The sequence below is a fragment of the Sesamum indicum genome, linkage group LG10, assembly GCF_000512975.1.
Source record: "Sesamum indicum cultivar Zhongzhi No. 13 linkage group LG10, S_indicum_v1.0, whole genome shotgun sequence".
In the NCBI taxonomy this organism is placed as follows: Eukaryota; Viridiplantae; Streptophyta; class Magnoliopsida; order Lamiales; family Pedaliaceae; genus Sesamum; species Sesamum indicum.
In genome coordinates, this window is record NC_026154.1 from 1,414,832 (window position 1) to 1,435,443 (window position 20,612).

The 20,612-nt window shown below is 37.7% G+C and overlaps 5 protein-coding genes across 7 annotated transcripts in view; 1 reads left to right on the plus strand and 4 right to left on the minus strand.

Moving 5' to 3' along the window:
* LOC105171517 (isoleucine--tRNA ligase, chloroplastic/mitochondrial) overlaps window positions 1-2,381 on the minus strand; it is a 10,368-nt gene extending 7,987 nt beyond the window's left edge. Inside the window, exons 1-5 of the mRNA XM_011092662.2 lie at window positions 2,090-2,381; window positions 1,276-1,474; window positions 1,000-1,154; window positions 816-917; window positions 498-567 (exon numbers count right to left, since the gene is read on the minus strand). Coding sequence (XP_011090964.1) covers window positions 498-567; window positions 816-917; window positions 1,000-1,154; window positions 1,276-1,474; window positions 2,090-2,182 — 619 coding nt within the window. The 5' untranslated portion in view covers window positions 2,183-2,381. The remainder of the gene's footprint in view (window positions 1-497; window positions 568-815; window positions 918-999; window positions 1,155-1,275; window positions 1,475-2,089) is intronic.
* On the minus strand, window positions 3,569-9,111 carry LOC105171519 (translocase of chloroplast 159, chloroplastic-like). The gene has a single exon (XM_011092664.2). The coding sequence runs from the start codon at window positions 8,525-8,527 to the stop codon at window positions 3,758-3,760; it is 4,770 nt and encodes a 1,589-aa protein (XP_011090966.1). The 5' UTR covers window positions 8,528-9,111; the 3' UTR covers window positions 3,569-3,757.
* LOC105171522 lies at window positions 9,169-12,088 on the plus strand. Of its 2 annotated transcripts, none has more exons than XM_011092666.2 (4): window positions 9,169-10,625; window positions 10,909-11,120; window positions 11,266-11,466; window positions 11,657-12,088. In XM_011092666.2, exons 1-4 carry the CDS (start codon window positions 9,305-9,307, stop codon window positions 11,777-11,779), a joined length of 1,857 nt encoding a protein of 618 aa, XP_011090968.1. In that variant the 5' UTR covers window positions 9,169-9,304; the 3' UTR covers window positions 11,780-12,088. The 2 variants fall into 2 exon arrangements, with proteins under 2 accessions (XP_011090968.1, XP_011090970.1); XM_011092668.2 differs by having other exon boundaries at window positions 10,942-11,120.
* Window positions 12,196-13,824, minus strand: LOC105171520 (crescerin-1). Its single transcript, XM_011092665.2, has 5 exons — window positions 13,438-13,824; window positions 13,208-13,314; window positions 12,937-13,081; window positions 12,667-12,861; window positions 12,196-12,579 (listed from the first exon to the last, which is right to left on the minus strand). The coding sequence occupies exons 1-5, from the start codon at window positions 13,663-13,665 to the stop codon at window positions 12,349-12,351; spliced, it is 906 nt and encodes a 301-aa protein (XP_011090967.1). The 5' UTR covers window positions 13,666-13,824; the 3' UTR covers window positions 12,196-12,348.
* Window positions 15,419-19,354, minus strand: LOC105171523 (pentatricopeptide repeat-containing protein At3g06920). 2 transcript variants are annotated; one of them, XM_011092672.2, is made up of 3 exons: window positions 19,210-19,354; window positions 15,976-18,922; window positions 15,419-15,603 (listed from the first exon to the last, which is right to left on the minus strand). In XM_011092672.2, the coding sequence occupies exons 1-2, from the start codon at window positions 19,232-19,234 to the stop codon at window positions 16,206-16,208; spliced, it is 2,742 nt and encodes a 913-aa protein (XP_011090974.1). In that variant the 5' UTR covers window positions 19,235-19,354; the 3' UTR covers window positions 15,419-15,603; window positions 15,976-16,205. The 2 variants fall into 2 exon arrangements, with proteins under 2 accessions (XP_011090974.1, XP_011090971.1); XM_011092669.2 differs by having other exon boundaries at window positions 15,976-18,925; window positions 19,210-19,339.

Genomic DNA, 20,612 nt, shown 5'->3' on the forward strand with positions numbered 1-20,612 from the left:
ACACCCCCCCCCCCCCCCCCCTCCAGAAAGGAAAAAAAAAAGGCAGGGAAAGTTTAATATACAGAAAACTGAAAAGAAACTGATATAACTAATGGCCTTTCTACCACTGACAAAGTGATCAAGGACATAATCATGTCTCTTATTCTGTTTGCCAACTGCTTCCAGCAGTAAATAATGGCCAAATGCACAGGTAAGGAGGTAAGATCAAGACAAGGGCTGTAAAGTGTAAAGCATTCAAATGGAAGAGATATGAAAAAAGGAACCACAAATATACCAACTATACAGCACACCATGATTACCAAGGTTTTCTTAATGACTTGAAATCAGAGATCATGCCCGTAACCATATCGTAGTAAATAGACACACATGAACCAATAGTTCATATTTCTACTCCTTAAAATGATGGAAACTTTTCACTGTCTAAACAGCATAATGCAGAATCATCCAGAAAAGTTTGAGAATATATCTCAGAAACCATGAGTTGTGCTAAGACTTGCCTTTTAATTCAATTGGCAGGCCATGACAATCCCAACCAGGGACATAATGAACTCGATAGTTCTGAAGAAGCTGAAACAAAGACAATGAATCTGTTACAATGTAGAAATTTTGAAGTGCTTACATGGAATATCTATCTATAGCATGTATGCACAAACATAATGCTCAGATATACAATGTAGTAAGCAAAGAAATTGAAGTGGACAAGGTTCACAAGAGATATTCATAGAAAATTCTGTCTTTCTTGTTTGTCGCATTTGATAGAATACAAGGGTTTGATCGAGGAACGAACTTTCCAAAAACAACCATTCCAGGAGTACCTTATAGCGGTTGATAATATCCTTCAAAATCTTATTTAAGGCATGACCCATATGCAAATCACCATTTGCATAAGGAGGGCCATCGTGAAGCACAAAACTTGCCTGTTGAGATGATTAACATCAGTAAGAATTCACTTACCAAACATAAAAAAACACATCAGCAGAAGACCCATAAAGAACTTACCCCAGTATTCCTACTGGCAACCCTCTTAAACACCTGATTTTCATCCCATAATCTTTGTATTTCGGGCTCCCTCACAACAGAATTCGCTCTTAAGCCAAAGGCAGTCCTAGGGAGGTCAATTGTGTGCTTATACTTGCCATCCTCCTGTTTTTCCCCTGGACAACATTTAGAATGTCTATCACTTAAAAGTAAGTTATGCAACACAAATGAAATTAACTGCAACCACCCAACATACATGACAGCCTGAACTGTCATGATTTAAAAATTCTTGACAACCTTCAGATTTTCCTTTTGCTGCCATGACAGGCCCACGTGATCTTCGCTTTGAGGATGAGCAATATTCTATACCAGAGCAAGTAGAATAGCATGTCACATGAAAGAGGGATAAGACTTTCGCTGAAGAGCTTCTTCTTAATTGTAACAAGCTGCCAGCAGTTGTATTCCTAAAAGATGAGTAATTTCTCAGCGACAGAGCCTGAGCAAATCAGAGACACCATATTAGATGTTCCAACAATACGGACAAAATTGACAATTTATATTTCATAAAGTAATCTCAGCAGTTTGTTTTTCCGCAGTACAGAACACTTGAAACTTTTACACATCATAACACATGCCACACAACCTAACTGACACTTACTAGAAAAAGAGTGCCTTTCTGGTCACAACCACTAAAAATATATTTAGATACAACGCCAAGAAGAAGAACAGAGTCTAAATAAGAAGGTAAAGAAGTAATTCGTCGAACTTCCATTATATGACTGTTGTTTAAAAGAAAGAAGTTTGGCTTTGTAGGATTCACTTAAAACCCATTACATAGGATTCCCCAGCAAGCATGTATAACAAAAGTCAGCCTTCCCTTCCAACACAATCCCAAGACTACAATTTGCAAAAGAATGTCTTTTTGGGTGTGCGTTTTTTGGAAGTCTTCAAGAAACTACATCATTTTAACTCTTCAACTTAGCTCCAAAGCACCTTGAAACAATGTTATAAAACATGAACAGAGAACGCAATAAACAGATAAATAGGCTACAAATGGCTTTAAGCGGACAGAAGTTTCCGTATGTCTGTTTGAAAATAAAAAGATATGTACCCTGTAAGAAGAATTATGCAGAGCCATTTTGGTGAGAGAGTAAATCTTGGTGGGAGTTGAGGGTTTAGCGAAGCGGGTGGACTCCATTTCCATTCACTATCACCCGTGGAGTCTTTCGGCTTTTCCTTCCATTGGGGAAAATAGAGAAATGGAGTGGAAAGATTGTTTCGTTAAATCGTTTGTTTGGCGATTTTATTTGTGGATAAAATGAGGGAATTGGTGTCTGGAGGAGATTGGAAGGGAGCAGGAGAACTCTTTTGTTAGAAAGATGGTAAATAACCATTTCAAGTTGTTGCAAATTTTCTACATACCCTAATGTTTCATTTTATTAAATTAAAAGAATAAGGAATGTGTATAGTGGAGTGAGGAGACCATCTCTCCAACAAAAACACCCCGTGAGGACCAAATCCGGTAGAATCTTTAGATACGAGGGCCGTTTGGTTATAAAATATTTATTTATCCTGCAATATATTAATAAAGTCAATCCAGGATAAATATGAATTTTCATTCAAATTCTTTTTTTTATTTTTTGCAAATATTAACAAATTCAGTGAATACTAATTAATAAATGAATTTATTTGTTAGACGAAAATAAATGTGAGGGGTACTGATGTACTATTTTAAATCAAGGAGGTTTAGATGTAATTACACTAAATCTTATAAAATGACGGTGTAAATATCCTTTAAAATTAAAATATTAGGAACTTATAAGCTCTTTAAGAAAAATTAAGAGTTGCTAACTTATATATAAGATCTTAACAAATTCCTTCAAACTAATTACGAATTCGATATTAATATTTTACCCAAATACTTTATGAATTTATTCTTAAAATAATACCTAATATTTTATAAATTTTAAATATATCTTATAAAATGTATGAGTTTATAAGAAAATTTATCCAAACTTGCTAATTCTTTTTCAATCAAGATTGGAGAAATTTATGGGCCTTAAAAATTAATGGTCCATTTTCCTTTTTTGGTGGGTCAAAAGATGGGTGATCTTTTTGATGTTGAGCCCATGAGCACACAAGTTAAAACTTACATAGACAACAATTAAGGTATGTTATCAAGAAATGTGCTTGGTTGCTAATAATAAAATTTGACCATAATCGTTCACAAGTACTAAAAAAGGGTAAGAAATATGTTTGGTTGAATGGTGAAACCACTACTTTTCCAACCATGTCATCTAAGTTGAAATACTCTTCAGCACATTTGTTTTATTTTATTTCTTTTTGGTTAGTTTTCAAATTATTGTGAAGAATCAAATTTTCGTGACGAACAATTATTTGTCCATGAGCTATGAGCACTAATTTCCATGTAACATAAGATTTTTGTGTGCGAGGTGGACTTCCTCAATGGTTAACTCAACTCAACCAAAATACTTGTCTGAAAGCCAGAAATGGATGGGTTATCCTGGAGAAATGAAATGAAATCCTTCAACTTGGTTGGATTCAGACACTGACAATATAAAAATATTAATGAAGCGGTTAAGGATGAGTATGTATAGCAAGCAAATAATGTGTCTGAACAATCACAAAAGAAGACAACATTGTATACACAAAATCATGAATATACAGAAATAATTGAAATTTCTCAAGTATATGCATCCCTAAAGCAAGAAGGAACTGGTGACTTCTTTTTTAGCTTCAACTACCTTAATAAGAGCACCTACGCCAAGGAGACTTCCCTCGATTCTGGGAAAATTTTCTTGAATATGGTTTTGACAGCTGGAAGGAGAGCTAGTGCAGCAATTTGAAGCTGATCTGAACAGCTTGTCTTTATTGAAATCTGCCCACTTAGCTTGTTGTTCAAACCAGCCCTGATGTTCAATTTGGAATTTCTACCAACAGAAAATTGAGATTGCAGGTTGCATCCACATGTAAGATCACCTCTGTATCTCATAATAGACAACCCCAGTAAGACTTGATCCTGACCAATAGGATAATCCTCGTCCCTCCTGCACAATTCCAAGTTTGCACCATATGCTGTACCGTCTTGAGATCGAACAACTCCAGCATTCCCAGACAACAATAAACTTTTTCCAAGTGCAATATGGTCCTCAACTTTGAGCCCAGACACCACATTTTCCTCGAGAAAGGTGATAGATACTCCAGCTGCAGTTATATTCTTCTTGGAGTTCCTGACTTTAGTTTCGCCTTTGAGGAGGTAGGCTTGTTTCATTCCAAAAGTTTGAATATCTAGCCCTGCCATGCTTGATCTCTTGTCCCCGTGCCTTGCTGAGACTGATGAACGTAACTGCATATTGAATTCTTTTTTATCCTTGGTAAGCTGAACCGAAATTGCTGCTGGAAAATGACTCACGATGTCAACTTTATCTTCAATGACCACACCATCATAACCACAATCATGGTCCCATCCATGGGAGTCAAAAACTGGCCTTATAAGAAGCTGGGAAGAAGGTTCTAGGAAACGGTATCTAAAAGAAGGATCATCTCCATCAAAAGAAGGTGGGAGTGCCATGTCTGGTAAAGGAGCTGCTATAGTTTCTGCACTCCCCATTTGTTGATCCATAACTGCATCGAGATAAGTACCATTGGCTGCACTGTTTTTCTCTTTCCTCGAGTCCCTGAACCTTCTTATTTCTTCTCTAAATTGTTTCTTCTGAAGTAGCCTGACACGATAATCATACTCTTCAAAGTATGCTTTCCTTTGGACACTGCTCAGTTCAGCAATCTCTGATTTCTTCAGCGGCTTGAATGGAGGGAGGTTATCATACTCAAAGTCCTCTCCATGGTCAGAATCAGATAGATAACCCAGTTCAACATCTGAGTCAGCACTCTCACCACTTTCATCATTAGATAGTTTTGGGTGAACATTGGATTGTAATAAGGAGGACAAGAAGTAAAATGGGGATGGCGAACGAATCCGTACCCCAAACAGTTTCATGTGGTTAAAGGTATTAGGAACTGAGACCACAGAACTCAGTTCGGTTAATGTCTTCACTGAGTAACATGAAAGCAGCAGCAGCTGCCTCCAGCTTTCTCCACTTTGCAGCAGCGTTTCACCAAGTCCATCTTTCTTAGCAAATGGATGGTTTTCAACTAGATTAACTGGTATCATTGAACCAGGGTTCATCACCAGGAGCTCCTTCGCTGAATGGCTAATAAGCTGTTGAACGACCTGTGATCTCTGAGCAACAAATACCTCATAGCTTAAAGGATACCCATTGGGTCCATCTGGAGGTATTGAAGTTGCATGGGTCAACGCAACAACTGATTTTCTCCATATTGATGGACCCAGGTGAGAGGTGACTGACTTCAGTAGAGGCAAATCATTAAGGTAACTGCATTGTGTGTCTAGGCGATCAATATATAGGATAACATCAGGCGGCGACCTGTGCATTACTTTCTTAATCGATAACAAAACTTTTCTGTTGATGGATTGGTCTATTGTAGAAGTCCTAAGACCTGGGGTGTCAAAGACCTTGACTTTGATTCCATCTATAATACCAATAATTTCTTTGACACGAGTCGTGGCAGGTTCAAATGCATTAATTACAGTCTTCCTTTCCCCAAAAATGGAATTTATTGTTGCACTCTTACCGACTCCAGTTTTTCCAATAACCAAGATGCACAATGAAAAATCCAAGTCATCCTTGGTCTGTGCTTCAAGATCCACCGCGACCTTTTTGGCTGCAAAATCGAGATGGAATGCTTGAGAAGAGGACCTTGGCTCTGCAATTGTTAGCTGGTGTAAAGTCTTTGAAGCTGCAGAATCTCCAGGAGAACAGCCCAATCTGTGCAGAAGCCGCATATATTTCACTCGTATCTTCTGTATTTTCTCAAGCTGCTGCTTCTCTACTTCACTTAAAGCTCCCTCAAAGTTGCCATTAGTGGAGAGGGGCGTGAAAGGACCAGAGCTTCTTGCTCCAATAATAGGTCTTGCAGACAGGATTATGGAGCCTAGATCAGCAGAATTATCTTCTCGAGGAAGATTCTCTATGCCATCAACAGATGTAAGTTTAAAATTGCTGTTATCTGACGCAGCACCTTTGACTGCTTTCAAAAATCCAGCCAGTGAAACAGAATCAATTATTCGTCTATTATCACTTATTCCACCATCAGCATCTGCGTCTCCCTCCAAGTCTCTGACATTCTGAACACCAATCTCTTGTGAATGATCTAGTAAAGCCTCTTCATCAGAGAGAGAAGCAGAATCCTGTTCCCTCTCCATTTCAGCTGCCACTGCCTCAGTGTCAGGGTGAAAGGTTGAACCTTCTACTTCCCCAGGAATGTCTTCACTATTTTTAGCTTCTTTCTCAGCTACATGATCCAATTTGACACTTTGGAAGGCAGCTTGAGAAGCATTAACACCAGTCAGGCTAGCATCTGTCAAAGGGCTATCAGAGGTATCTACCTGCAAAATTTCTGTGAGAGACTCAGGCAATTCTGAGAATTGGCAACACACTTCAGTTGGCAGTTCCTTAATGTCAACACAATCAGATCCCGTTTTGCGGCCAGCAATAGAGCTAAAGGACTCAATTGGCTGGCCAATCTCTTGCTCACTCTCAGTCTCCACATTCTGACTGTCAATATCCTGATTGAAGACAAGATTATCCTCAAAACCAGTATTACTGCTCTTCGTCTCCCCGTCATCCATACATGCTTCACCGAAGTTGTTGCTGCTTCCCAATTCAGTATGTTCAATTTCCATCAGGTTATCTGTTCCAAATTGACATCCCTGTTCTGCAGCTAAAGCAAAAGAACAAATATTTCCTGTAACCAGTGTGCCAGCAAGGTCAGTGAGCTCTCTAAGATCAACCAAATCCCCATGCTTCCTCTGATCATCAATCACATCAATTTCTTGAATCTCCTCATCTAAATGCATGAGATCTTCATTCTGCTCGGGTTCAGATGTGGATTTATACTCTTCATCTGTGACCAAAGAATCAGCTCTAGCCTCTTTATTGGCATCCGGAGCTTCATCTCGGATGGTGTCAGCTGCTATGACACAGTGAATGGTGTCCTCCACACCATTATTCTCCTTTTCATCTTTACGGTCCAAAACATCAGTACTAATTACCAAGTCCTCAAACTCCTCGTCTGCGACCAAAGAATCACCATTAGCTTCTTTATTGGCATCATGAGCTTCATCTTGGATGGTATCACTTGATATGTCACAGTGAATAGCGTCCTCCACACCGATATGCTCTTTTTCGTCTTTTGTGTCCAAAACATCATTACTGATTACCAAATCCTCAATAAACTCCTCATCTGCGACGAAGGAATCAGCTCTATCTTCTTTGTTGGCATCATGAGCTTCATCTTGGATGGTATCAGTTGATACGTCACAGCGAATCGCATCCTCCACACCAATAAGCTCCTTTTCATCTTTTGTATCCAAAGCATCATTACTAATTACCAAGTCCTCACTAAACTCCTCATCTGCTACCAAAGAATCAGCTCTAGCTTCTTTATTGGCATCAGGAGCTTCATCTTGGATGGTATCAGTTGATATGTCATAGCGAATAACGTCCTCCACACCAATATGCTCCTTTTCATCTTTAATATCCAAAACATCATTATTAATTACCAAGTCCGCAGTAAATTCCATCTCCATCATATTCTCAGCTTGTGACTCGTTGTCATCCCCTTCATCAACCTCCAAGATTCTAACTTTCGGAGCACTATTAACTCTATGGAGAACTCCAATGCTTGGGAGCCTAACAACTCCTGAGAAACTATTGTCTTCCAAAACAACACTGCTCTCAGAGTCGTCATCACTGTCCCCCGATATCTGCGCAATTGGAATTTGAACCTTCCGCACCAGTGGAATTCTAGAATCCACAACTGGCATTGGCTCAATATCTGAAACATTCTCATCCATTACAGCCACAAACGGCCTAGTCTTGCCAGTATTCAGAACATAATCCTCATCTTCAACAAGTTCATCACCTGACTCACCCAAGAATGGTCTTGCATCATCAGAGTCATCAACAATACTATTAACTCTTTCATCTGGGTTTCTGACAAAAGGCCTGAAAAAAGTCCCCCCACTAACATTACCACTTCCACGAGGAAATGCTTCATCTGGGTTCTTCATAGAAGGCCTGGAGACGCCATGTTCATTGCTATTATTACGTTCTTGAACTATTTCACCATTTGACTTAGAAAATGCATGTTCCCGAAGAGAGTGAGTTTCTTCAAGAATTTCCTTGTCTTGGTCAGTCATAAGAGGTCTCTCAGAGGCAGTCTCAGTCTCATCTTCACCACTCACAGAACCCTCAGACTCAAGCTCACTACCACTGTAGTAGCTACCAGTAGTACTATTTCTATCACTTTTCGGTGAAACAGAATATTCAGAGTCAGAATCATCAACAGTAAGAGGAGCTCTAATACCTGATATTGTGTTAGAAGAAGCCGCCTTTGGGGCCATCTGTGTGGCTGAAAGGGGGACACCATGAAGCCTTGAATCCATGAAAGTTTCAAACTTCAGACTTTTGCTCTTTTTGTATGCATGTTATCGTTTTCTTTTCTTATGAGTCTGCTTCAAAAAGGTGAGAAACCATAGGTTAATGTGGTGTAGCGTGTTGCTGGATTTGGTGAATGAAAAGATTGAATTTTTTGTTTGGTGTTTAGGGCTTTGTTTTTTGGGCTTTTGTGGAATTTGTTTTGTTTTGTTTCAGGCTGTGGTTGTCTTCTGTTTGGGCAATGTTGTGGCGACAGGGAAGTACAGATGGCATAAAAGTTCTTGCACTTCGTACACATATTTTGGTCATTGGTGGTGCGATAAGGTTTTGTTTCTGGGAGATGATTTCTTGGAGCCTGGAGACGTCTTTTCGGCTGGTTTTGGTCGCCTCGTGTGTTTCTACTCATTATTATTAAATGTTCTTTCGCAATTCATTAGCTATAAATTCATACATTGTATTTGTTTTGTTTTTCATTTCTGTCTATATCAATGCATGTTCCTTCTTGGATAACCTCTTAATCAACGTAGTAAAATTCTATTTTACATTGATCTACGAAATTTTTTCATCTTTTTCACGTACTAATTTTTTATATACGGTGAGACTTGAGAGGGGGGAAAAAATCTAACTTTTTTTTTCTATATCGAGAAAACAAATATTCATCTTACTTTCTTGATATTGTTGTCTGCTCTTTTTGTTCCTTTCCCTTTGCAGAATACCCGTCTAAATTTATTGTAGTTGCCACTTTATTTTGAATGAAGGTTGTCTTTTAGCCTTTCCATGGCAAAATGGCGGCTTCGCACTACGCCGCCAGCAGAACTACCTCTCTCCACCACCGCCACCGCCAGTTGACCTCTGAAACACCCAATCCCAGGAAACGCGTTTTATTGATTTCCTGCTTTTCCACTTCATTCCCGGATAAACCCACCAGAAGAAAAAATCGCCTCCGTCAGAAAATCCTTGAAACCTTTAGAAAACCGATTATCCCCGAGGCTCCTCCTGCAAACCCTGATGTCCCCATTGATTCCTCACCCATCCAAGAGTCTGGTAATATTCAGGAAGTGCAAGAATCTGACAAGTCCAGGAATTCAGAAGCTGGAAATGAAGAAGTTCAAGAATTCGAAGAAATGAGGGAGGTTGAGGTTTCAATGCCTGCTGGAGGTAGTGTTGATAGAAGTATTGGTGTATTAGCTAAAAATTCAATCTTGAAATACGGGTTGTGGTTGGTTGGGGCTTTTGTCTTCCAGACCGTTTGTGCTACTTGGGTTTTTGGTTCTGCTGGTGTTGACAATAAAAATGAATTATTCGATGGGGATGAGAAGAATTCAGTTCTTGAAGTGGGAGGAAACGAAGGTAAATCAAGGGTGAGAATTGTTTTGAACGGAAAAATGGGGGTGGAGAATAGTGCCCTTAACTCAATTATTTATGTGGATGAGTTGGAAATGGAGAGGAAAATTGAGGAAATTCGGGCAATGGCAAGGAAGGCGAGGGAAAAGGAAAGACTAGAGTCCAAGACGAATGGTTTTGAAGGTGAGGACAATGAGGAAACTAATGGGGGAAGATCTCTTAAAAGTGGGATTGAGGAGGAGGTTGACAACCGATTGGATAAGTTGAGAAAAAAGTTAGAAAATGCTCGTAAGAAAATACCAGTGGCATCAGTTGGGTATTCAAGGAAGGAAAAGGATGAGGTTGAGAAGGGTGAATTGGATGAGACAGGGGCCAATGGGGCTTTTTTATTTAAGAAGAAGTATAAATTCAAAGGTTCGGCTAGTGATCCAACAGAGAAACCAAAGGGTTTTATAGGTTCAGATGATTTCTCGGTTAATAAGTCTAAGGAAAGTGGAAATGGGGAGAAGGGGTATGAGTATTTTCAAAGTGGGAATCATGATAATGATGCAGTTAGTTTAGGTGATGGGGAAAATCAGCCACAACTGTCTGGTGTTGATCCAAAGGGCAGTGATGCAGTTAAAGTGGTGGAAGAGGATAGAATGAAAGGCATGTCAGAGATGACTGAATCCAGTAAGACTACAAGGAAGAAGGTGGGGAAAGAAAGAGGTACAAGCAAGCGAGGAAAGGGAAAAGGTGAACCGAAACCGAAGGTGATAGATGGTAGTGCCCTTGGAACTCTTATATTGTCTTCTTTAAAGTTCAGAATTTTTATTTGAATGCTGTTGTGGCCATCAGATACATCGAATTCTCTTAACAGATTATGAGTTTCTGATTGGGTGCAATGCTTTAGGGGCTTTTGTAAAACCCAAAAGCTGTTCTTCCACTCTGTCTCCTTTGAACACCTAATCTGTTGAATTCACCATGCTAAGTATGCGCTAATAGGAACCAAAAATGCATATTTATTATATCAACTGCAGTTCTCATTAAGGCATCAAATGTACAGGCATTGCTAATTCCAGGTCTGCCTTTGAAGCAGTAGAAGCTGGGAAATCAAATGCTGAGGCTGTGAGGTCAAGAAAATCTAGTGCTCAGAACATGAACGAGGAGAAACTGTCGACTGATAGTTTAAAAGGCAAAGGATTTGGAGTTGCTAAATCAGCAGTAAAACGCAATAGTGAGACTGACTTTTGGTGGTCAAAACTTCCTTATGTTCTGGTATGTTATTGCAACCAGGAAACTTTCTGTCTTATGGTTCTTGTCTTGCTTTCTTTTCATTGCCAAACTTTTTTTTCGTTCAGTTTCTTGATATGCTCTTCTTCCATGATAAATCGAATCAGCTTATGTTATTTTCTTATTTCAGGCTATACTTATGCAAAGAGGCCATGATGGACCCGGTGAAGGACTTTATACATTGAAAAACATTTCTAGTGCAGAGGATCGAATATCTCATGTGGTTGCTTTTGAGGACCGTGCTGATGCCAACAATTTCTGCTATCTCCTTCAATCCTTCTTTGAAGATCTGGAAGACTTCAAAGCTGATGTTGTTCCATTAACAGTAAAGGTAAGTTTACCAGAGCTGCAATTTAGTTCTCCCCTCAGATTTAAACATGCCACCGTTTCCTTTTATATTCTTCCTGTCCTCTTTCCCCCTTTTTTCTGTTTCTGGGAGAAGGTTTTGCAGATGTTTCTTTTTTCGTTTGCTTAAACCTTCCAAAGCAATTTCATGTTATTAAAATAAAGTCTACTTTCAGGAAGTAAATGAAGCAGTTGAATCAAATACCATGAGAGTGATTGTTGTCAAGAAAGGGCAACTTAAGCTGTACGCAGGACAACCACTTGTGGATGCTGAGACAGCACTACGTGCTCTGATTTAGCAAGACCTAGGGCCAGCGTAATGCCTCTATTTCCCACTCAATTGTGGCTCAAGGAACACCAGCGACGCAGCAGTTTGAAATTACAAGATCTTGCATTTCTGAAGCAAACCCCGAGAAGGAAATAGCAGCAGCTGCTGGCCAACAAATACGAAAACGTATGGGTGGTATTGGTTCTTGGCTCCTATTGTCGGCAGGCAGCAAATGAAGATAACACAGTTATTTTCATTTTCAAAACATCAGTAGATGTTCCAAATTGATATGTACTCAGATTGTCGGGAGGAGAAGAGTTAATTTTTACCCTCTGATGCATTACAGCAACACTTTAGAAATTATGCCGAGAAAAACATCTGTGAGCTATGGGAGATAATAACTCTGCTGTGCTAATTCAGGATTTCGGATATTGCCAGTTTCATATTAGTAAATGAGAACAAATGATGGCATTATTAGACATTGTCCTAACATAGAATCATGTAAACATGATTTTTACATGGAAGGAATTAAATCTCATCACATCAGAACTGAAGCTAAAAGATACTTCAATCCAATTTCCTTACACTACTACTACTAAATTAAGACGAAACAAGTTTAACCATAGCTTGTGCACGAATGGCTGGAAGATTAGACTGGCAAAAGCTTTGCCAGGCCTCCTGCTTCTCTTCTTCATTCTCTGTAATTGCGCTGAACAGTGAAATTGCAATACCTCTTGCTGCCTCTCTTGCCTCGGGAAGCTTGTCGTTTAACAAATTTGACACGATTTTGATCAATGAAACCAAGCCAAATTCTTCCATACTTTTCAGATCCTGAGAAGCATTTTCATACATGTGAGCTATAAAAGTTTAGAAGTACTCGTGTTAGTTGATGAATGTGAAGTTATTGTCTTCACTTACCATTCTGGAAACACAGTTAGAGATAGAAATTGCAGCTTTTGCTCTGACTCTGAGGTTTGTGTGCCCGGCGTACAAACCGAGCTTGTGGAGCAAGGGAAGAGGAGACATGACCTCCCCCATTGCCAACAATGCCCTGTCTGCTTCTTCACATACAAATTTCTTATCTTGGGAAGCTTTCAGTAATAGCTGCAACAACTGCAAAAACACAAGAAAATAAGAGAAAAAGAACTCGTACATAGAGAACGGGGGAAATTTGAGTTGATCTTTTACCAACTGGTTGAAAGCGTCAGAAGTGGAGTCGAGTAAACTTCCACCAAAGGCCTTAAAAATATCAGAAGCAGCCATGATAGAGGTCTTGCACAGTGCACTTCTTGGATTCTTGATTGCCTTCACCATCAGTGAAAGCACTTTGTCCCTACACTCACCAAACATCCCTCCACAAATGAATCTTGAAGCCAACACAAATTAACTCTGTAGATAGATACATACATACAGAGAGAGAGAGAGAGAGAGAGAGAGAGAGAGGAATGACAAAACTTACAGAAATGGCAGCAAGAGACCGGAGTGATAGAGCGCAAAACGCCTAATATCATTGAGTGATTCACAAACCTTCAACCAATCTTTAGACTCTAACCCACCAACAAGACCCTGCAAAAAATTCCAACATCCAACTAAATACAGAAAAGCCAAGGAAAAGAAATATCCAAAAAGCGATTTTTTATCAAAGATGCACAAATGAAGAACAAAGAATTCAAGAGACCCAAAGAAAACCTGAATCTTAACATCCGGGTCTTGAAATGCTTTGAGATTTTCAGAGGAAACGTAGTCAATGGAAGCATCCGCAGAAGATGGTTGCGGTAAAGGGGCTTTGTTTTCGTCATTCACAACAAGTTCCGGCAATTGTTGCTTCTCGTTGTGAGCCGGGATTACGATTTTTGCTTGCTTCTTGGGTCTTTCAGGAGTGACTGGCAATGCATTGTCAATAGGCCTCAACGCCATATTTCTTGCAGAACTTCTTCAAGAATTCAAAAGTATTCACCTGTAAGAGCACAGAGAGAATGTTTTTTGTTTTAGGAGAAATGTTTGCTGAGGATTGATATAAGATGATGTTGATGATGATGATAGGGTGTAAATGTAATCAAGAAAAAAGGGGAGTGAAAAGATTAGGTAACGGTCATTTGTGAATTTGAATTTTTAAGGGGAAGGATTAGAAAGTTGAATTGTTTTCACAACGGTCATATCTGAAATGCCCCATCCTCTACGGCTTTGTTTGGTCTGATAAATACAGTGAAACTTTTATAAATTAATAATTTTGGAATCATGAAATTTTATTAATTTAGAAAAATATTAATATATCGATAAATTAATATTTTATTAATTAAAAAATAAACTTTTTAAATTCAGTAAATTTAGTACATATGTATTGAAAATAAATGAATTCATATATGTTTAATTGATTATATTCATGCATCAACCAATTCTTTGTAACTAATTAAATATATTCATGTATAATATCAATTCATTGTATATAATTAATTATTATATTCATGGACGCATGTATCAATTTATTGGAATTATTTAAATATACATGTTTACATTAATCCGTTGCACTTAAATTACTATTATAACCAATTAACTATATTAATGAAACATATACTATATAAATCTCAATATGGAAATAAAATAATTCATATCACCCAACCATGTCTTCTCATCTAAAAGGCATGGCAAAATCATCTATAAATGATTAAATGCGTAAAGCATTACAGACTTCAAATTTAATATTTATAATTATAATATTTATGAATTATTAATTTAGAGTTTTAATGGGACCTAATATTTATAAAGGGATTTTCAGAAAAATATTATCTTATTATCTTATCGAATTTGATGAGTTTTTACAAAGGCCAAAGTCGAGATCGAAGATTTTATTATTTTAAAAAGTTTATTAATTTATAAAGCATTAATTTATAAATATTTTACTGTACAGAAGTCGGACCAACGAGATAGAATCGCGTCAAGAAAACCTTGAACAGGAAATTAATAAAGAAATCCTGTTTTTAAACTTTAATTTTATCTGCATATTATTTTAGTATAGTATTTAAAGCCAGCTTATCTTTCTCAACTTTAGCCATCAATGATATTAACCTCTACATTTTTTGTGCTGAAGAGGGCAAAAATTTGGCCAAAAACCAGTTAAAATGGATAAAATGCCCATTAAACACTCCAAATCAAGAAAGTAGCCTAAACGCCCTGTTATGTTTTCAAAATCAGCTGCCAACGCCTCCTCTTCAACACCACATCTGCACCTCCCCTGCCTGGCCAAGAAGGTGGGCGGTGGGAAATGCAGTGCAAAGTGCTGCTCAATCTAGGCAATGGCAACGGGTGGTGACTAATGCTGCCTAGCCTGCCACCGCATTGCAATACCCTTACTAGAGTAAACAAAAGTACTGTAGTATTACTAGTTGCTACATTTTTCTTTTTCCTCTAATGAGTTGTTGAGTTGCCACTGAAACAGAAAACTATCAGAATATAGTGTTTAATGAGTCAGGTCTGGAAATGATTTCTCTTAACCACCGAACTAAAGAGTATCACAGTAAATCACTTTACAACTATTCAGAAGACAACCTAAAATGTATGTGTCTCTGTGTGTGTGTGTGTGTGTGAGCACTCTCTCCTGCATGCAGAAAGGGCTCATATGTTATCTAATCAATGATACATTTCTTTGAAGTATATTTTTTCAAAAAATCAGAGACAGTGCAATAAATTTAAACAAGACATATTTGAGGCGAATGCATGAGCCATCTGGGAACTTGTTGGAGAATCCAAGTTTGTGTCTTGACAGCAGTTCTTGTCAAGTCTCAACCCTTATTACAGAGAGCAGATAGAACAAGGGACAGAAGAACATCATGCTACAGGTGGCATCTTGTTCCGTAACTGCAAAAGAAGACCATTTGAAGTTACCCACAACAGGAAGCAACATACAAAGGACAAAGAATGAAAACACGAATCAAAAGACAAGAAACTGTTCTTTTTACAATGGTAGAACCCATCTCGTCAGAAGTATCAAACATCTGTGTTATCTGTACATGTATGCAATGTAGATCAATCACAAGGTGTTGAAAAGGGATGCTGAGCTTGATCTGTTCCAACAGAAATACTAATAAAGGTACAACAGAAATTTCAAGGACCTATAGTTCGGTTGAAGAACCAATAGATAGCTTTCCAAGTTCCAATTAAGGGGAGAATATTGAATAGAATATATCAAGTGCTTCCCGAGTTATAGTATTACTGACATGAATATCATACCTCCAGGCCCTATTTGCCATGGGAATCCATGTTGAATTCGTGATATTTGGTTTTAAGTGTATACCAGAACTGCTTCGACGAATACTGAGTCCATCACCGATAAAGAAGGCAGTACAGAATAACATTGATAATCCACTTTGCATTCTTCCTCTGATATATATTGAAGCTCCAAATATGTGCCAAAAGCAAGTATATCTCTGCCCCACTGAAAAACGCCGCCTCTTATATCTTTACAATGATCTGGAAGCATGCTGCGATTTAGCTGTTTCCCTTAATACAGCACCCACTATTGCTGCCTGCTCAATACATTCAGCTTTATGCAGGGCGTCCAATAGAACCACACAAGTTTTGGTATATATGTTACAACCCTTCAGCCTGGTTTCTTCGAATAGCTTATATGCTTCCGTTGCCCTATTTGCTATGCTTAACCCTTCTATCATTGTATTATAGCATGCAGAATCAGGTATACCTCCATTGGCCTTGAACCTCTCAAAGAGTTTGTCGGCCTCCAATACATTTCCAGCCTTGGCGAGCCCAGATATCATCGTGAGATAGGTGATTGCGTTAGGTTTCAACCCTTGTTTCTGCATCTCCTGCCAAAAAACAAAGGCTTTGTTGAATTTTCGAACCCTACAAAGACCATTTATAAGGATGCTATAGGTTATGATATTAGGAGTGCATTTCAAGTCCTTCATAGAATTCCAGCAGACAAGGGCTTCATCTATTTCTTCTGCCTTCACAAGTGCATCAAGCAAGCAATTCCATGTTTGGACATTCGGCATTAAATCCTTTTGCATCATTTCCTCTATGATGAGATATGCTTCATCAATTCTACCCACCTTTCCGAACCCATCCACGAGACTACTATAAACAACTACATTTAATTCCACGCCAAATGATTTTGCTTCTTCAAAGAGCATATAGGCTTCATCAAGCCTGTCAATCTTAGCAAGCCCATCAATGACAGAACCATAAGTAACTACAGTTGGTTGATGACCTTTTGCCTTCATTTCCTCCAAAAGCTGGTAAGCTTTGTTCACTTTACCTGATTTGCAGAATCCATCTATAACAGTGTTATAAGCAAGGGTATCAAGAACACACCCCTGTTCTTTCATTGCGTAGAATAGCTCATATGTCTCGCGAGCAAATCCAGCCTTTATGAGACCATGAATTAGAATCGAATAGCTCCGTGCATCAGGGGTAAACCGAGACTTAATTTCCTCAAACAAACTTCTGCCTTTTTCTGTTTCACCAGCTTTAAATGCACAATCCATATAGGTATTAAGGAGTGTAAGGTCTGGAGAAACGCCTCTGCGAACCATTTCCTTGTAAATCTTATGCCCATCCTCCTTTCTGCCAGATTTGAAAAAGCTCCTGATGAGAGATGTATAGACAATTGCATCCGCAATCACATCAGAATCTAACATCTGCTCGTACAATCTATACGCATCATCTACTCTGCCATGCCTACCCATGCCATCTATCAATGAACAAAATGTAACTTTATTTGGGGGACAAACTTTATGATCCATGCCCTGAAAAATGGAATAAGCCTCGTCAAGTTTGTTAGCTTTACACAGTCGATCAATCATAATGTTAACAGTCATTATGTTTGGAACCAAGCCAGTTTCCTTCATATCATTTTGCATCTCTAAAGCTGCATCAAGTTTTCCTGTCCTAGAAAGCATGTCTACAAGAATATTATACGTAGAGAGGTTCGGCATGGCATCCTTTTTCATCTCATTAAAAATTTTTAAAGCCTCGTCTACTTTTCCTTTCTTACCAAGACAAGTAAGAAGGCTATTGTAAGCAATCACACTTGGTATGGACCCCTTCAGTCTTTGCCTCTCAAGCAAACCATAAGCTTCATCAAACCGTCCAGCAGAACCATAACCCATGATCATGGTGTTGTAAGCATATGCACAGGGCACAGTGCGATTCTGCTCCATTTGCTCAAACAACTCAACAGCTTCAGTCAACCTACTAGCCTTGCAGAGAACTGCTATCATGCTCGTATATGACACATCATCAGGCATGAGACCATGGGATTTTATCTCATGAAAGAATTTCCAAGCAATATCCACCTTACCAACCTTACCGAAGCAGTCAATACATACATTATAGAGAACGATGTCTACATCAAATGAATTGCTCTTCATCTCATCCAACAAGGAGAGAGCAGCATCCACCCGGCCATCACGGGCGAGTACACGAATTAAAGTTGTGAACAAATGCACATTAACTTCATATCCTAACTCCTGCATCTGATAAAAGAGGGAAAGCATGAGATCAGGGTGATTGGGCTTATGAACCATAGCCAATGCACCTATAAGCGTTGTGTAAGCCGAAAACCCAGGGCGGAATTTAAATTTTCTCATGGTTTCAATAAGATCAAATGCCTCTTTCAATCTTTGTGCCTTCACACAGCTGGAAACTAATTCCACGCTTGTTTCGAAAGAAGGACTAAATCCAGCAAGACTCATTTCCTCGAAAACATGTTCAAATCCGTCAAATTTCTTACACCTAGCCATTAACATGAGAAGCGAATTATATGTTTCTGGAGAATTCACTTGATTGGTCACCCTCTCAACCCATCTAAAATACTTAACACCTAAATCAACATCCTTCATCCTCCTCAAAACTCCAATAACCACATCTGCCTGAGGTTTATCATCAACTGTAGACAGAGCATTCTCCAAGGAAGGTCCCCAAGGACCACTTTCCAGAACGTGACAGGCATTCTCAACCGCACGCCTAACAACTTCATGTTTTCTCAAAGTTTGGCCATTTCCAGCATTAATATCAGAAACGGTCCACCTCCCCTTCTTGAAGGGGCCTTCATTTTCTTTATGAACATCCATATCAGAGGGTCCATCATTAGAATATGAAAATCTCTTACAAGAGTTAGACAGGCAAAAGGGTTTCAGCTCAATCTGAATTTTCAACCCTGCTAAAGACACATAAACCAGAAACGCACATAAAAATTAAATAAACATAAAAGAAAAAGGTAAACAAATATGCTGATATTAAAGTAGCACGAATTTGACAAAAACAGAACCCCCTAAGTAACTCAGTTAATCTCAACAGCTAGAAATAAACAAACTATTCCCCCACAATCCCATCAAAAAGTAACGAAACTATGATATCAATTATCATGTTCTTGATACAGTGCTCTATAATATCCCAATAAAAGCAAAGAAGAATCAAAGAAACAGAAATTTGACAACAATTTACCTCGGCCTATGAACAGCGCCCTCATTCTTGAATTTTTAGGGTGGGCTGGCGGATCAAAGACGGGGGTTTGCTGAGAATTTTGAGCGACTGAACGAGAGTGACCCTGTTCTGAAAGATTGCTGCTGTCGTGCGCGTCCTTTATATGTACCGCGACTTTTAGCTACGAAGTAGCGTTTAGTGGCAATCAACCGAAGAGCTTTTGTCCCACTTTTTTTTTTTTTTTTTCAAAAAATAAAAAAGAAAAATCAATTAAGTCTTGACCATTTTTATTAGACTGAACGTACACTCACCCCTTGCTCAAAATTTCAAACTTATTAATATTAGCAAAAAAATAAAAACTATTATTTTATCTCTAATTAATTTATTATAAATAAAACAAATAATTTTTAATCAAATTGTCATCATACATATTCACACGATAATGCTTGTAATAAGATATATATTTCACCATTATAAGGATATTTTGATCAGAAAATATTTATTTGGTACGCAATAAATGAATAACGAATCAATGTGAATTTTCATTAAACTTTTTTACTAATATCAATAATTCCGACAGGCTATTATGGGGTTCTATCTATTGACATAAACAAATATCATGAGATATAATTTTTTAAATCATAAAGCGTTTACATATAATTACATTAAATCTCAAGAAAGTATAATATAATTGTTCCACTAACTTATAAGCTACTAAATCTTATAACATGTGTAAGAATTTAGAGATGACGAATATTATTTGAAAAATAAAAATTTAAAGTGTTTGAATAAATAAAATATTAGAACAATTGGCATGTAAAATCTACTTATATTATAACAATGACATTAAAAACCATAAAACTATCATAATTTAAAAAATCCATAAAGTTAAAAACAAAGTTTATCCTAGTTGAGATTTTAATGTTTCTCAATCGGTCACTTTTTTAATTCCCTTAACTTTTTATTTTAGGTTAATTACATCTGAACTTTTTTTAAAAATATAAAATTATATTGATAAAAAAGATTTTAAAAGTACACTTACATACTATCAAAAAGTATTTATATGCACTGACCCCTTTGCATTGGGTTCGACAAAAAATGGTGCTATTGACCAAAAAGTTGTATAAATTTTTAATTTTGTACATTATGTTGACGTCCCAATGTATGACTTTGTACTTATAAGGGGATATGTAATATATATAAAATCAACGTTATATGTACATAGATATGGAGTGAGATTAATATTATTATATATTTTTTCTTATAAATATAAAATTATTAGAAATTTATATATTTTTTTTGTTAATATATGTATTATTAATTTAAATCATAACAAAAGAAGGTCAAGTTAAATGGTGAATTTTTCTAAAGAGTGTGAGCGTAATTTTTTCTTTTAATTTTATATTTTTTAAAGAAGTCTAAGC

Excerpts from the sequence above, each read along its gene's own strand:
- LOC105171519 (XM_011092664.2), bottom strand. The coding sequence starts at position 8,527 with ATGGATTCAAGGCTTCATGGTGTCCCCCTTTCAGCCACACAGATGGCC.
- LOC105171522 (XM_011092666.2), top strand. The coding sequence starts at position 9,305 with ATGGCGGCTTCGCACTACGCCGCCAGCAGAACTACCTCTCTCCACCAC. Across the intron at positions 10,626-10,908 it reads GAAACCGAAGGTGATAGATG|GCATTGCTAATTCCAGGTCT; the intron begins GTAGTGCCCTTG and ends TCAAATGTACAG. Across the intron at positions 11,467-11,656 it reads TTGTTCCATTAACAGTAAAG|GAAGTAAATGAAGCAGTTGA; the intron begins GTAAGTTTACCA and ends GTCTACTTTCAG.
- LOC105171520 (XM_011092665.2), bottom strand. The coding sequence starts at position 13,665 with ATGGCGTTGAGGCCTATTGACAATGCATTGCCAGTCACTCCTGAAAGA. Across the intron at positions 13,315-13,437 it reads ACCCGGATGTTAAGATTCAG|GGTCTTGTTGGTGGGTTAGA; the intron begins GTTTTCTTTGGG and ends AATTTTTTGCAG. Across the intron at positions 12,580-12,666 it reads CTAACTGTGTTTCCAGAATG|GATCTGAAAAGTATGGAAGA; the intron begins GTAAGTGAAGAC and ends AATGCTTCTCAG.
- LOC105171523 (XM_011092669.2), bottom strand. The coding sequence starts at position 19,234 with ATGAGGGCGCTGTTCATAGGCCGAG. Across the intron at positions 18,926-19,209 it reads GGCGCTGTTCATAGGCCGAG|CAGGGTTGAAAATTCAGATT; the intron begins GTAAATTGTTGT and ends ATGTGTCTTTAG.